Consider the following 16530-nt stretch of genomic DNA (forward strand, 5'->3'; position numbering starts at 1 on the left):
AGCATGCTAACTTTAATCTTCTGGAATGGCCTTCCCAAAGCTCCGACCTTGTGGTCTACACTTAAAAGCCAGATCTGTTGAAGAAAACCAACGAATTTAAAAGACCACTACCAATTCTGCCAAGACATTTAGTCAAATATGCAGCTAGGATTATATAAGAAACTGGTAGAGGGCTACCAAAAGTGTCTGGTCACGGTGCAGTTTGCAGACATTTAGCCAGATCCTAGTGGGGTGTATGTATACTTTTGACCCTGTGGATTAGAGAAAATCCAAAGGAAATTCAAACTTGTTCACCCAATTATTGTTTTTTAAGTCAATAAAGACATATGCTATACAACCACTACACCTTAGAAAATTAACTGTTCAAATAAACATTTAAAAGCTCAAATACAAGGACATTCATGCCCATTATGAGTGTATTGACCCTTCTGGCCACATCTGTACATCAACTTCATTTTGAGTTTAATATATGTCGAAATGAAGGTTTTTGACATCGCAGTGTTAAATTGTCTCCAGTGATATCTTACTCCATAACCCTAACCAAGTGCGAGTGTCTGTGAAGAAGCCAGCTGGAATGGTTTGGGGAATGGCATGTTCCTGGTTGCCTTTGGGCTTCTGTGGCAAAGAACTCATCCAGTGTGCTGCTGGCATAAGTGGTCAAGTCAAATATAACCTCTGCCTGATTTCCACAGTCCAGAGAGGAATGTAGGACCAGTGTGGTCACAAGAGATCAGTTTAACATGTCAGACTGTACGAGGTTAAGGAGTATGTGTCTCAAAAGAGTGATTCCGAAATCTAATCATGCAATTTTATGCATTTTTTTTTTTGTCTTTGTTCTTTATTTGCTCTGTAAGTGAAGGGTTGGAACCTCTTAAGTGTCATTATGTTGTTTGTGTATTAATGCCACATGACATTATGGAAAAAGTCTAATAAAATGTTGAAGTTTTACAGTCTTTATTTGATTATTTTGTTTTTTCCACCATCTTCCACAACCAGCCTCTGCTCATTTCGATCCTCAGATGGACCGGCCAAAGGGAGTAAAAGAGTAAAAGACCTGCATTTCCAACTTTGCCTGTAATTTTTTCTTATCATCACAGCGTGGACAGACAGGAGGCAGACTGGGTGAATAAAAAGCAATCTGTTTATTCTGGCTATTGTACAAAAAGTCTAAAGCAAAGTTCATAAATAAAGTGGTGAAATCCAATGACACACAAGTGCACACAACCAGAAACACACAAGGGAGGTTAGCAGACACAAAGGCAAACACTGATGGGAAGACAACGCTTATATTTTCATACACATGAGGGTAATTAGCAGAAGTGGATGCGAGTGATAGTAATTGAAGACAAATGAGGCAGTAGGGAAGCCAAACTAAACACAAGTCACTAGAGACGAGTAACTACCAAAATAAGACAGGAATAAATACAAATACAGACAGTAGCTTCAAACTAAAGGGAAGCAAAACAAAACACAAGGAATTAGACGGGACTGACTGAAAACTAACAGACTAGGAACAAAAACTAAAAGCTAAATCAAAAGAATGGTCACAGCGACAAATTAACAAACACTATATATATATTTATATGTATGTGTGTGTGTTTAAAATAACAAATAGCTATTTAATTCAGATGATATAATGAAAGTGCAAGTGCATTTACCTCTTACATATAAAAAGAGAGACAATGCATTGTCACAGACACTGGAAATACTGAACATTGTTGTGCCATATACTTAATACTGTCTGATTATATTTTCTATTAATGTGTCTCTGTAACATAACAATAGTTAAGAAAAACAGAGTAAAATAAAAGCATATTTTTCCTCTGAAAAGCACAATGACAGAATTATAATTGTTGGTAGACAGGGTTTGAACTAGTTTGTGTTTGCAGATAGGGATTATGTGTTTTTTCTTCTTAACAGTATGCAGAGAATATATTTTTAAATGGGACTGGGAGAGGACTAAAGTAGTATAACTTCGAAATCCCAGTTGAGTGGCGTCTGGAGGCATCATCATTTTATTAACTATGAATCCATGTCATCGTCCTGCATGACTGCATCCATTCGAGTCAGCCCATTGCAGCTCTACTAAAATCTGAACCTAAGTTACCAGTGAAGGCTCAGCACGTCATGACTCAGCACGCTTCTGTGGTGTGATGTGGGGTGGTTTAAATTGCACGATATTACTGTCACACTATCCTGACATGACCGAGGTTACTCCAGTACAAATTCCCAAAAACATTCACACCACGCACGTCCCGCAGCATCTGACTGAGAGCGACCAATCAGAGGGCGAGATCCTGACTTCTGATCCCTGTGGCCCCATAGGGGAAGGGCGGGTGAAACACCTGTGCCAACTTGCAAACTTACTGACACTGAACACTCGCGGATTGCAGTGAATTTTAATGAGTTGTGTAACGCTCCTCTAAGTGTGCAAATCGGGTCAGATAACAAACAAACAGGGGGAAAAAAAACCCCAAATCGTTAAGTGCAGACTTTGATGCATTCACGTGCTTTGTTGCAAACAGGAAAACGGATCAACATCTAAAATAGTTTACCTGAGGGCACTGATGCGGGAAGCACCATGATAAACACCCATATTTATCTTCAGTAGAGCAGCTTGACTACGCTACACAGAGCCCTCTGCTGTTCATAGTGAAAATTGCTTAGATAACCAAGATAACAATAGCACACTGTGAAAACAACTGCTTCTAAGATGTAAAAGCAGCAAACTTTTAAATATTTTCTCTCATTGTTCTCTTCTAAAGTGGGATAATATATATTGAAATAGTGAATAACACTTTGAACTGTTTAGTTTTTGTGTAAATGTTGGTATGACAACACATTTTGATGGTTGTTTTCAATTTAACAGTGAGCATCAGAGGAAGAACCAGGTTTCAACTTTAAAAGTCATGTATACACAATACACAACATGACTTATTACATGAAGCAATACAAGAAGCTGTGGAGCACCTTTTTATTTCTTTTTTAATAAAAAAAAATGTTTTTTTTATTGCACGGGTAAAGGACTCAGACACTGTATTGGCAGCACTACTCCCTCACACTAAGAAGTCTTTTGGTTTGAATCCCGTCTCTGGTTTCCGTGTGGGGTTTGCATATTCTCTTTCTCTGTGGGCTCAGTCTGGGTACTCTGGCATCCTACTATTGTGCAAAGACATTCATGAGGTGAGGTTAATTGATTTTAAATTGGCTGTAGTTGTGAATGTGAGCGTGAGTAGCTGTCTGTCCCTGTAAGTGTTAGCCCTGCAATGGATTGGTGACCTGTCCAAGGTGAACCCTGCTTTTTGTCCAATGACAACTGGGATAGGTTTCAGCCGGCCTGTGACTGTGGATACTTTGAATAAGATAGATGGAGTGAGGAGATCACCGATTAAAGAGATCAGAGTTCAACTGTTTTGCTAAACCACAATGTCATTGCCTTATTAGACGTCGGTACCAGTGACATTGTGATCTCTAGTGACAGTATGGAAGAGAGGTTTATATACTTAGCATCAACCCTCCAAAGCAATGAAGTGTGTGCAAGAGAATGCAGACAAGGTGGACTGGGTGGAGATGAGTATTAAAGGTAATTTGTAGTAGAAGGACAGCAGCAGGAGTGAAAGGAAAGCTTTACAAGATAGTAGAATGACGAGCTATGGAGAATGATTTGGAGACAGGAGGCAGAGCTGAAGATGTTAAAGATGTTCACTGGGGGTGATGAGGAGAGACAGCTCCGGTTTAAGAGTTTGGAGACAAAGAGGGATAGTGGATATACTGGATAAAGGATGTTGAAGCAGGAGCTGGCAGACAATAAGGGAAAAAGAAGACCACACAAGTTCTTGGATGTAGTGAAGGAAGTCATGCAGAGGGTTGGTGCAACAGGCAAATGACCTCCCTTACAGGGATCACTAGAAAAAGGACAAAAAAATTGTATTGAATATGAACAAGGAGACAGTTAATGTTTAGAAACGTGCAACCTTTTAAGTGAAATTTTATTTGAAAAAAGGATACCGAAATGAATAAAGTAAGCAAGATGGATTGTATAAATATCTGTGCAACCACAATGGGCACACTGAGGCACTTCACTGCCTTCTGCTGCCACAACACACCAAACTATAAAGTTTCATGTTCAGCTACAAAACTCTTAAGATCTTTGTTTTGTCAAATCCTTTAAGTCATATCATTATTATGATCTAATCTAAAACTTGTATGATTTAAAAATGGGAACTTTAGGTTATGAAAGGATAAGATGTGGCCTGGATAAAGAGGAATAGTGTATCTTTAACAGAAGGAGTGGCTAACACAGAGGGGATGTTAGTTCATGTTCAGTTTAACATAAAATTGTGTACTTTTGTTTTACAAGCTGCCCCGTGAGCAATAGGGGAAGTACTTAACATGCATACTGAAGCAAGACTGAGAAAAAAAACAAAACAAAAAAACTTCAGTCGTTCACACAAGCTATCAGGAAATATTGTACCAGTGCTAATAAAGTGTGGAAGAGGAAATAAAACAGCAAAACTTTACAATCACTCTATGACATTCTTCTGCAGTACTTTGGCCCAAATACACACATGGCACAATGAACTGGAAACAATCTATTACAGCAAATGTAGAGAACAGTAAGATCTATGTTACAGTGTTTAAACATGTTGATGCTTGTTGTTGTTGTAAAATTATACACACCGAGTAAAGCGTGTCAGCCTGTTCCTCCCTCACACAAAGAACACCGACAGGGTGGATAGTAAGTGCAACCCAGATTTTATTTTCATGATTTTTAGTCTGACCTTTGGAGATGAGAGTTCCTAGTCAAAGATGTTTGTTTCTAATGCTGAACTGGACTTATATATATGCACTGGTGTGCAGTGTAATATGGAATATGAAAATGCACCACTTTGTAAACTACCTCAATTCAGACTTTGCACCACTTGCTTCGTATATTACATCAACTCTTGAATGTACACAGAATCACAAATTTTGGAATACATTCAACTTTTTTTTCCTCTTTCTTGTTTTGTAAAATTATCACAGCAACATCGACAACTCTCTACAAAAACCAACCTCACTGCCCAAATCAGGCAAGTCTTCTGGCAAGGAAACTGTACGGAGTGATGAAGAACACGACCTGTAATATTATCAGCCATTATTCTCATTATTGGCGCAAGTCATCAGGCCAAAAAGAAATAAATACATATACAACAATATGGTAACACTGAAGTCTGGTTGGTGGTGAACCTGGAGGTTACACGCCCAGCTTGTTGGCAATAGTCATGACTACTTTGAGGATCGGCATGAAGGCGGAGATCTCGCTGAAGTTGCTGCTGCTGACCACCTGAGTGTGGACCTCCAAACCCCGCTGGTAGTTCTGGCTGGCCACACAGCGACTGATCTCATGGAGTCCGCTCAGGATGTTGTGAGAGAGCTGAGAGGCAGTAGGGAAATTATATTATGTTTACAGTTTTTACTGTACTATGTGAGAAAATTGTGAAAAATCAAATTTACTGTTGCAATTTAAGTCACAAAAAACGGCAAATCCCAAGTTCTGTATTTTCTTTTTTCTCCCACTTCTTCAGCATGGTAAACACAGTAGTTCTTAAACTGTGAAGTGACCCCCCCCTGGTGGGGGCATTAGGTGTCTGCAGGTGGATGACTGAAGAAAAATGCAGAGTGCGATGATGTTGAATAAATATGATTTAAGTGAAGGAACATTAACATTCATCTATGATCCTTTTTCATGTTAATAACTATTAATAGCAATTGTGTTGTAAACAGTTATCCCTGTAGATCCCCCGAATCTGTTTACTGGTGTGCTCATGGAAAATGTTTAGCTTGTACTGCATACTTAATTCTGGTTTTATCCCCATTTACTGGACACTGTAAATGCATAGTTTGTCTTGTTTTACTACTTTATTTCTTTGTATTGCATTCTACCTAGAGCCTCTCGAGTGCCCACTGATAGCAACAATTACATCAGTAAACTCAAATTGACGCTTGCTTAGTTACAAATACATATAATGGACTAAGACGGATCATTTTCTCAGCTATCTTCACAAAGACTATGCTTTTTTACTGGCTGAGCCCTTAGTTGCCATTGGATTCAAGTAGAGCATGTCCTGGGTCCTTTTTTTTTAAGTCATAACAAGTAAAAATATCAGGTTTACAACTTCATCCTGATGTCTGACATGCACTCTAGCTTTTAGATCTGTTGTAAAAAAAAATTGTACTTTAAAAATTCAAGGTAACGTTAAGCACTTGGCAGGTTAGCGTACACAATTACCTGCTGAGATGGATTAAACAGATCCTGGTACGTTTCATATTGTCAGTGTAGTGAGTACACAATGGTTTAAACATTTTCTTTGGTCTTTAAATAGGTGACCTTAAGTGTGTGGCATGTTCATTTAACTCAAACCTTTTAAAGACCTAATATTTTATTGTATATATCCATAAACATTTATTCTTAAATTGACAAAAGCACTTTTTTATTTCAGGTAATGCAGTGCACCTCCACTGTACAGCGCTGACTTAGAATTATAAACAAAGCATTGCTATGACAGTGGTGGCCCTTGACAAGGCTTAGCTCATCATGCAGGTTTTATGTCCTTTTTTCTGAGGTTGAGAGTGTGATATCTATTAATGCAACAAGAGTCAGCTGAATTTTATTTGTGGTGGTCAAAACGGAAATGGTGCAAACATGTCACCCATAGAAACACACCTGCTTTTTGTTTTTGTGGTTTTGGCAGGTTAATGTAAACAGCATTTGATCTTTTTAAGTCATTGCTACATAGTGAGAAGAAACTCAGTGGTTTTACCCTCACAACAAAATTTTAAGCAGACAAAAAGGGAATATCAAGAAAGACAAAGTGATATTGAGATTTATCAACTTTTACCTCAAATTCTGTTTAAGTACACAATGCATTTCTAACTGCACTGTATCATTTAAAAGCAGCTTTTTAAAGTCAAGTTTTTCTGTCAATTTTTTTAAAATAATTTCTGAATCTGATCACTTCTGATCCTTACCGACTGCTCTCTCAGCTTATCATACAGGTGCCCCAGGCGCTTGGCAGCATCATCAAGTTTTCTTTTAGTTTGCTGAAAGAGAAACACTTCTTGTCACTTTGTATCCAATAACAAAATAATTTTGTTTCAATCAACAAAAACATTTGCACCAGAAAAACTGTGAAACCTAGATGCGGCTACAGACTGTGGAACTTACTGGGTCTCCTGCAGCTAGCTGGCAGCGCTGCACAAGGCTGTCAAAGGTGGACTTGAGAACCATGTGCTCAGGAGGGATTTCTTTCTGCTGCACCTTCTCTGATGGCAGCTGCTGGAGGAGCTGAATAACACAAGCACAGAAACATAAGGTGACAAGGTGTTACTGTTGAGAATTCACAAAACAGCCCCCTCGTTCGACACCAACCTGTACGCTGGGCTCTTGAGGGGCTCCAGGGGGTACCTGGGTGTTGTCATGGGGCTGAGCAGCCTCCACTGGGAATCTCATCACAGGTGCTGTGATGGGGGCTGGTGGAGTATAGTTATCAGGAACCTGAATATACAACAAAGTATATCATAATGAGTGAGGAAAAAAACAATGAACCAAGCAGTTTAGTTTTGGTATATCAATAAATGACACATTTGTTACATTTTTGCTAAACTGTTGGTGTAACATAAATTCATCTGCCTTTCTTGCCTGCAAGAAAGAAGAAGTGCTTAATGTGAATGTGCTTGAGTTTTCAATAAGGGTGAACTAAACTAAGAGAGTCTGCTAGTTTAGTTTAGTGAGCTCTCGAGAGAATAACAATGCTCTCCTCAAAGGAACGTGGTGCCGCACAACAATATAGCTGCTTTTACTACATTTGCAAGCATACAGCAGAACAGTATTTTGACAGTAAGAAATGCAGGCTTACCTTCTTCTTCCTGGGTCCACCTCGCACTGTAGGTGGGTCATTCCAGCCTTCTTGAGGTCCTGAATCAGAAGAATAATGACAATTATTAAGGAACTACTAACATTCGTTGTTTAGATACACTCAAGCAACCAAGGATTGTCTACAAGAGACAATCTTTTTGGGCCCAGGTGGTAAAAACACTGCAAGTCAAGCCATACAGATTTGGCAGTTTATGCAGAAACAAACAAGCAAATTTTCAGGCAGCATTATTCACTCAAAGGCAAAAAAACAGAAAGAAAAATTCTATGAATATCATACTGAGTCTATTTCAGGTTAATTATGTAGCAGCTGCAAGTGTTTAAAAATGTCCTACTTATGCTTTCATTTCAAATAGCAATGTATATATATGCGCGTCATCTTTAATTGCCTGACACAGAATCATCTACAGTCTTGTCTGAGTCTGGAAAATTCATTTAGAGCTCACATATAAAAAATACACCAGGTAAGTCTTTACATTTCCCTTCAATATAGGGTAACACAAACAATCATCAAGAAACCAGACAAATGGAGAAGATCTGCATGGATTGCAAACCAACGCATATTAACTTTGAGGTTAATTTAGGGATACTATATTGTTTTGCACAGATATTTTTTTTCTGGTTCTTGAATGGATTGTTTGATCCTCCCTTATTCCATATCCAGCCCTAACCCTGTCACCTTGGTTGTCACACTGGGAATTCAGCCAGGGAAAGTATCCTGCAAGTCAAAAAGGAGTGACAGCGGAACAGATGTAAATCACCACGAGCAATACATTCCTGCTGACCTCTGTAATTTCTTTCTTTAAATTCATGACTAAAAAAATGTGGAACGGTGTCAGGAAACAATGTAGCTGTGATCTCATACCAGTAGGAGGAGGAGCCACCACTGGAGCTGGGAAGGGCTTTGCAGCAGGAGCTCCAGGTCCACCCTGTGGATATCCAGATCCGGGAAGAGCATAGGGAACAGACGGAGGTGCAGTACCCTGGTTGTGAAGGCTTCCTGGGTACACTGGAACCGGGGCTCCAGGCTGGGAGCCAGCTGGTGCAAAGCCTGAGGAGGTAGGTGGCATGAAGCTTATTGGTGGCACCCCGGGGCTGGGCATGGGGGGTAGGCCTCCAGCAGCTGACGATGAAGGTGGCAGTTGAGGCCCTGATAAAGTAGCAGCTGGCATAGAAGGACCTGGAGGTGGAAACGCTGGAGGTCCAGCAGTGGACGGTGACTGAGGCTGGAATGGCTGGTGAGGAAAAAAACCTGGGAAAAGCCACAAATGATTGCCATAATATCAAGAAACAAAAAAGGGCAAAAAATACAAATAAATTCAAATATTCTACAAATGGTCAAACCTGGAGCCACAGCAGGATGTTGGGGGTAGGAGGGTCTCAGGGCAGGGCGGGTCGTACTGGGTGGCAGTACATGAGAAGAAGGTGGTAGACCAGGCCCAGGGTTGGTTGGAGCAGCTTGAGGGGTAAAAACCGATGGCAAAGGAGGCTGCTGTTGTGCAGTCATCTGAGCAGCAGGAGAGGGCTGGTAATGACTCTAAATAAAATACAAATGAATACAAATTAAATACAAATTCATTTTGGAAAATATATTTATTATTCATTGTATTGCTAACAAACTGATACCGTAAACTGTGCTTTTGATGCAGGAGTTGGAGCAGCAGGAGTGGGCTTTGCAGTGGACACACTGACTCTGTTGAAGGTGTTTGGAGGTTGCTGTTGGACAGGAGCCTCTCCCTGAGCGTGAAACAGCCTGTTTCTTAGCATCACGATCCCAGCCTGACAAGACAAAATTGGACAAACATGCAGATGCAGTTATTACAAATCAAACAAAGCAAAGAAAAATGAATTGTGCCATTAATAATTAAATCATTTATAGCTATTTTACTTGGTCTGAGTTCTCAGGCAGGTAGCTCAGGGCAGTGGTCAAGCTACCCTCTGCAGCCAGTATGCCAGCATAACAGGTTAGCTTCTCAGCCAGGACTGGGCTTTGGACCGCCACCTCACAGTTACGGAGACGTTCAATGGACTTTCGCAGCATCATGACTTTCTCAACCAAATCCTGAAACACAAATAAATGCCTTTAGACGAATAGATTCTTCGCTGGCAGGTAACTGTAACTATTTTTCACCCCCGAATCATCTCAGTAAGTGCACAGCAACTCATTAAAACTTTGCTCAAATAAGCAGAAGAGTTTGTTCATCATTGCTAGAGGCAGATTAGAACAAATATTAAGATTATACCTCTAGACCAAGAGGAGAAGAGCAGTCTCTATGCAAGGCCCAGCATTCCACTAGCTTCTCAATGTTTCCAGAGCAGATGTAACACAGACATGCCTGCAGGCAACGCTTCTCTGTACCCTCACACTCCAACCGGCTTCCCAGTGTATCTACCATGATGAAAGAAAATTAAATTTTTTTTGAATAGAGGGAAGACTGAAATTAGAACAGATACCATGAGCACAGATAGATTTGGTATGAATAAGGTGGATACTCACCGCACAGGCGAGCAAAGTCTTCAGGGTGAGCATAGGTCAGGAGAGCAGCGAGAGCTTCCTTCCAGTTGTCCAGCTCACAGCTTTGGACTATGTCTTTCCAGTTTTGGGTCACCACTGATGATATAAGCTGCAGTTGGAACAAACACGTTAGGTATACATTCAGGAAAAACATTCATTTCATTGTGGTTGTATGAGCTGGACCACTATTAATCATAATCTTACCATTGAGATGCTATTCTTTTGTTTGCTTAGGTATTTCTGTTGAGTTTTCTTCAGCAGTTCTTCTCCTCCGCTTATAGAAAGCAGGATTGCTTCAGCGTAGCGACCATCATTCAGACAAAGATCCACAGCTCCCTCAAAGTTACCAACCAACAGCGCCTGACTTATCAAACCATCGGTGTCTTAAAAACAGAAGGAGATAATCAATGCAATCATAAAATCACAAGTAAATATCAGATAACAGTAGATTTTCAGAGGAGAAATTTTACCACATGACACTGGGATCTGAAAGTTAGAGTTTTCCTTTGGGGTCTGGCTGAAAAAATCTGCTGGTGACACAGAACCTGAAGTTCTAGCTTCAGCTGCTTCATCAGACCTCTGAAAATAACAAAGAGTGTTTTAAATGGAACAGGAGACACACAGCTTGAAAATAGATACCGTACATTTGCAGAAGTGCTGACCTCAGTGGAGAGTCGCTGCATCTTTTCTGCCAGATCTTTGGCATCCACTCCATGTCCATTGGGTTGGAAATTCTTCCCCAGACATTTTGAAATCTGAATAAGCACAACAGGAAGTATGTGATATGATTTAGAGAACCAGTGCATTCACAGAAATTTTAAAGTTAATGTTAAATATCAGTGACTAGCTACAGTCAAGTAAGAGCCATGATACCTTTCTTTCCAATTCATCCTTGCTAAACCCCAAAAGTTTAAGGAATTTAATACGGGCTTCATCCTCAAAATTAACCTGTAAATTAAAAGAGTGAATCAGCATACAGGATAATAACACCCAAAACTGACTGACAGATTTAACATTAGGTTTTAGTAGCTGGATGGCGAACCAGAAGGAACTTCCATATGTCCTGCTCAGCATCTGACTTGGAGCTCTGAATCTTAGCCTGGCAGTAACTGTTGAAGGAACCTGACTGCAGCGCTGTCTGCAGCTCCCTAGAGCGCTGTAGGAACTCTGTCTCTGTGGTAACTTGGCTCACAAACACTTGTCTAGGGACGGGTTGGGGGCTCTGGACTGGAGGCAGCTTGGGATTCTCAAATGTGATCAGCTTTCCACCAAACTAAGAAACAAAAACAGATCATATATAAAGATAATTGTTCTGTTGTTTTTAATGGAAGAAAATTGCTACAAAAACATTAAATGCTGCACTTACAGCAAAGGAAGCTCCCACTGGCCTGCGCACCCACTTGGGTGGCTTCTTGAGAGGAGGAACTATGGTGTCCTGCACTTGAGGCTGAGGAACTTGCAAAGGAGGCAGCACCTGCCCCGTACCAAAGGGATCCATTGTGTCAAATGAGGATGATATCTGTTAAATAAAACATAAAAAATGTTGAAACAAATATGCTGAAAGAATTAACTGACTGCAGCTATTTTGATAAATAGTTCATAGACCAAGCAGACAAACAAGACATTTAAACATGTCAATATTTCTGTTGTGAAACTGATTAATATTTGTAGCAATTTTTAACAGCTGATGATCAATCAACCATTTTAATGAATAAATATAATTAGCTGTGACCCTGCTTCATGTGATAGCTTTCAACTATGATACAGCCATCTTTCAGACTTAATGTACAACGTGTTTATAAGTCAATATTAAGTGCTTTACATGGGCACCATCTTGTGGACAAACAATGGAGGTCAGACACGGTTTAAACAAATAAAACCGTAAATACAAACACAGTTAAATTCAAAATCTTTTAAAGACAGAGCAAACATTACTCTTTCAGCTGTGCTCTGCTGCTGAGCCTTCAAGCTCCCTCCCATCACAGAGTAAACAGTGATTCTCCCATCAAATGATGCCGTTGAAAGCAGCGCTGGATTCCTGGGGCACCACTCCACATCAAAGCACCACTGGTTAGTTGTTGGGAGCTCATAGATTACCTGAATAGAAGACACAGCTTTCATGATTGGAGGAACAAATATAGGTAACAACAATGAGGGCTTATTCACTCATAATACACAGGATTCTTGCCACAAAGTTACCAGAGCAGCTCCAACTAGCTTGAGGGTGAGGTAGGTTGGGGAGTTGTATATTAGGTACTTAGCTAATTATGTGTCACAGATGCAACAGTGGTGCTGCATTGCTGCAGCTCTGCAGTCAGTGAGAAAGGAAAGACAGACTCTAGGGAGCTTCATTCCTGCTTCAAGGCTATATCAGGGTAAAGCATGAAATGAAGGTTAACCTTTTCACACACAGCAGTCATTTAGCCTACCAACTAAGGATCAAGTGTAGTTTATCCCATAAGGAGGAGATGCCAGCTTAAAAGGCAAAATGATATTACGTCATAATATTTGCCTGGGTTTTTTTTTTAAACTTTGAAAACTATAGTCTTTAACAGCTGGTTTATATGTGTAAAACCTCTAAGAGAAACATTAACCTAATGAGGTGGAATAGCTCAGTAGCTTAGAGGCTTGCCAAACGCTTGCAGAATCCCTGATACATGAGCAGTAATTAAGATCGTGTACCTCTCCTGTGTTTGGATTCCAGCAAAGGATCCGATTGTCTTTAGCACTACTAAGCAGGAGCTCAGAGTCAGCCTGGCTCCAGGATATAGACAAAATTCCCCTTGTATGGTTCTCCAGTACTTTAAGAGGTGATGTGGCAAAGCGGAGGTCCCACATCTGGATCACTGGCAGTCGGTCATCTTCAGAGGCCAAGACCAACTGAGTGGCCACATCAGGGTGCCAGAGCATTCCTGAACAGTGCATCTGAAATCACATAAAAGAGTTAAAAATATGAGAGTTCATTTCTACAGGATGCAACATTAAAATCTGCATTTTTGCCTAGCAAATGAGTCAAATTACTGAGCATCCAGAGCAAAACAGGATAAAAGTAGGATTTTGCATTCTACAAATAGTCTTGTCTCAGACAACACGTGTTGCTTTAAAATGATAGATGAGCCTTTTTGACTTGTTCACATGATTTCATTACTTTTACAGAAGGAACTCTGGACTTTATTTAAGCCACCAACCCTGTTGCTATGATCACTGATCTTGATGATTGGCTCGTTCTTTCTCAGGTCCCAGACGACTGCTTTCCCGCTGGGGTTAGCAGAGGCCAGGATGTGCTGAACCTGCCGGTTCCATGAGACTACACTGATATCTTCAGCAGGCTGAAAAAGAAAAGAAAAAACAAAAGTTGTTAGTCTAAAACAAAAACAAGTCTACCTGTGAGTCTTACTACAACAGATCCCTCATAATTATATGCATATAGGGACGGTTTGACATATGAGCAAAAAATAAGTACTGGGTGACACTAGTCATGTTGATTGCCATAGACTTGGAATGCTTCCAGTGGTAAAAGTGCTATGTGAAAAACATCAGTATTAGCCAGAACTTCACAATCATTACACCCAGGAATGCAAATGCCATGCAAACACTGTTTGTTTCTGTTATGGAAATATCATGTAACCATGGCTTATTCTAACAGCAAGGACTCCCATGAAATATAGACAGCCTGTGCAGACATGTTTTATTCAGCTATCTTGATACTGAGGAGAACAAGGTTATACCCAAATGTTGGTAAGAAGTATAGACACCAAGGCTTAAATTTACTCCTTAGCAAGCAAGTATTATATAACTATACAACCACAAATAAAATATTCTTGTGATTTCATTGTTTCTCACCGATATTAAAACTATAAAGGCAAAAAAAAGAAAAAAAAGTCAAAACCTACTTACTGGGGAATTGTGGTTTGACTCATTATAAACACATTGGTTTAGAAGAGAATAAGATTTCAACACCATGACAAACCACGTGATCCCATCATGTACTCACCTGTGTCTTTGCTCCTGGAGTCATAGGACTGCTGAAGTTGTTTAGATCCCAGATGTATATCTCTGAATCATTTGCTCCTGACGCAAGGAGGTTACTCTAAAAATTAATAAATTAAAACATCAATCTGAAACACAGAGGGACGTCTGTACCGACTGTCTTTGAATGACAAAGGAAATCACCAGCAGGTTTCTATTTACCTGAAAATGGTTGAAATCTAATGCTCGGACAGGTCCTGTATGTTTGTCAGATTGTCCCACTACAGCCTCCCCACTGGAGTTCATTATTGCCTCTGGATCATAGACAGTCAGTGTTCCATTTTCACTACCACCAACCAGCCTTCCTCCAGTACCATCTGCTCCACTTCCAAAATTTACCCACACTATACTATGCAACCTATAAATGACATAGCAAGTTATTAGCATTCAGTCATAGACTGCATACTACAAAGGTTATATGCTTTATTTCTTTAACATGCTGTCTTCTGAACAAATAACTACACTAAATATCTCAAAAAATAAAAAAAATGGAAGAATGAGTCTAAAGCAAGATGTGAGAACAATTAAAAAGATAGCAAATGAGCAACATTAATTTAATTATTAATAAGTAAACGTTTATTTTAAGATTGCACTAGTTGTATCTATGTGGTATCAAATTAACTGGCAGGCCTGAATTTACTTGTTGATACAACCATTTGAAAACATCCAGTTTTATCAGTGTAAGGAATTTACGGGCAAGTCACAACATGAAGTGTCCCTTCTGTGACAGTCACTGTCTGCAGCTTGTGATAAAACTAACCGAATCAATCAGGGAGCTAATAATCATATCAAAGCGGCATAACGTGGTAAAACTTTCCCATGGTTGCTGATATAGGCTGTGTGGAAACAATCAGTGGCTTATACTCTTGCCATGAATGTGTGGTCTTGTGTGGTCATCATTTATCTCTTCTTTACGTTACCTGTTTGTAGTTGCCAACGACCCTTTGAGCTGCATGTCCAGTGAGGGGTCAGAAAAATCCATCTCAAATATCTCTATAGCAGCTGTGGTGTTGAAAGAAGCATCAAGCTGTTGTGCTGCTGTTCCCAAGGCCAAATATATAGGATGGTGCCCGGCAGGACTCCACGCCTGGTGGGCAGTCCTCTGGATCTCTTTCAGCCTCATCTTCCTCTACAAGTGTTCAAATTCCAAATCCTGGACAGCAGAACAGACTCCGCTAAACCAATTACACTATATCCCAGTCCCTAAAATATATAATGTTGGCTTATTAATAACACAAAATTCGCATTTATATCTCGAATATTCTTACTTTCCAGAGTACCTCAGGCTATTACCTGTAACAGCAGTAACTTAATCGTCTATACATAAATCTAGCTTTCGAATACGGTTGTGCAAAGTTATATGTTAATTATCACAATGAAATGAATGTAGTTATCCTCTAAATTAAACTATCGTTAAGCCCCTTTTAGGCAAGCTAACATAACATGTAGTTAGCTTTTATTAGCATTTAGCAATCATGTGTCAGAAACCGTAGCGTTAGCTTTTGTCGGTTAATAACTTTGTAAGAGCAGACTCTTCTACTGGTAATGATCTCATTATATTTGTTTTAATGCTAAATTAACCTCTCATACACGTTGCTACTCATTTTTAAATCCCGAGCTAACGCCGGGCTATTTAATTCCGGTGCACAAACGGACCAGATTTTTATTGCACGCAAGCTAGCCAACAGCCACCACCCCAGTTAGCATATTTTAACAAAAAGGACCACTGGGCGCCTTAAAACTCAGCCCAAAAAAGATAAATATGGCCTTGAGAGAAACTTACGTCAATTTATTTGTCAGAACTTGACTGCCCGCATCTACTACAAACTCGAGAGCTACTTTACAGCCAAGCTAGCCAGCTCAACCACAGCCGGAGTCGGACCAAAGTGCTTTGCCGTGTTGTCACTACGGTACGGAGGCTGACAAGGACATTCCTCACAGTAACCTGAAGTTAACCCAGTAATACTGAACCAGAGAAAGTGTATAGACTTACACCTATAGATCATGTTCATTGCTAAGAATACATTTCATTTGAAAATTATTCTGTTTTATCAAAAGTCGAAAATTAACA

The 16530-nt window shown here is 39.9% G+C and overlaps 1 protein-coding gene across 3 annotated transcripts; it reads right to left on the reverse strand.

Moving 5' to 3' along the window:
- Positions 1-3971: 3971 nt before the first annotated feature.
- Positions 3972-16394, reverse strand: sec31b (SEC31 homolog B, COPII coat complex component). 3 transcript variants are annotated; one of them, XM_040039090.1, is made up of 24 exons: positions 16243-16391; positions 15380-15612; positions 14622-14817; positions 14425-14520; positions 13619-13759; positions 13113-13355; positions 12366-12527; positions 11797-11949; positions 11473-11703; positions 11304-11378; positions 11093-11185; positions 10901-11009; positions 10635-10813; positions 10413-10539; positions 10159-10304; positions 9804-9977; positions 9542-9694; positions 9260-9452; positions 8781-9167; positions 7899-7957; positions 7412-7537; positions 7208-7327; positions 7012-7083; positions 3972-5416 (listed from the first exon to the last, which is right to left on the reverse strand). In XM_040039090.1, exons 2-24 carry the CDS (start codon positions 15580-15582, stop codon positions 5237-5239), a joined length of 3618 nt encoding a protein of 1205 aa, XP_039895024.1. In that variant the 5' UTR covers positions 15583-15612; positions 16243-16391; the 3' UTR covers positions 3972-5236. The 3 variants fall into 3 exon arrangements, with proteins under 3 accessions (XP_039895024.1, XP_039895026.1, XP_039895025.1); XM_040039092.1 differs by lacking the exons at positions 3972-5416; positions 7012-7083; positions 7208-7327 and having other exon boundaries at positions 7430-7537; positions 8781-9166; positions 9258-9452; positions 16243-16393; XM_040039091.1 differs by lacking the exons at positions 3972-5416; positions 7012-7083; positions 7208-7327; positions 7412-7537 and having other exon boundaries at positions 7899-8633; positions 16243-16394.
- Between the last annotated feature and the right edge of the window lie 136 nt (positions 16395-16530).

The sequence above is a fragment of the Simochromis diagramma genome, unplaced genomic scaffold (genome assembly GCF_900408965.1).
Source record: "Simochromis diagramma unplaced genomic scaffold, fSimDia1.1 OVJJ01000402.1, whole genome shotgun sequence".
In the NCBI taxonomy this organism is placed as follows: domain Eukaryota; kingdom Metazoa; phylum Chordata; class Actinopteri; order Cichliformes; family Cichlidae; genus Simochromis; species Simochromis diagramma.

What these genes read in the sequence shown, in the direction of transcription:
- sec31b (XM_040039090.1), bottom strand. Translation starts at nt 15,582, where the DNA reads ATGAGGCTGAAAGAGATCCAGAGGACTGCCCACCAGGCGTGGAGTCCT. An exon ending in TCGTTGGCAACTACAAACAG is followed by an intron (nt 14,818 to 15,379) that starts GTAACGTAAAGA and finishes TGTCATTTATAG; the next exon opens with GTTGCATAGTATAGTGTGGG. An exon ending in AGCTAGCTGCAGGAGACCCA is followed by an intron (nt 7,084 to 7,207) that starts GTAAGTTCCACA and finishes TTTCTCTTTCAG; the next exon opens with CAAACTAAAAGAAAACTTGA.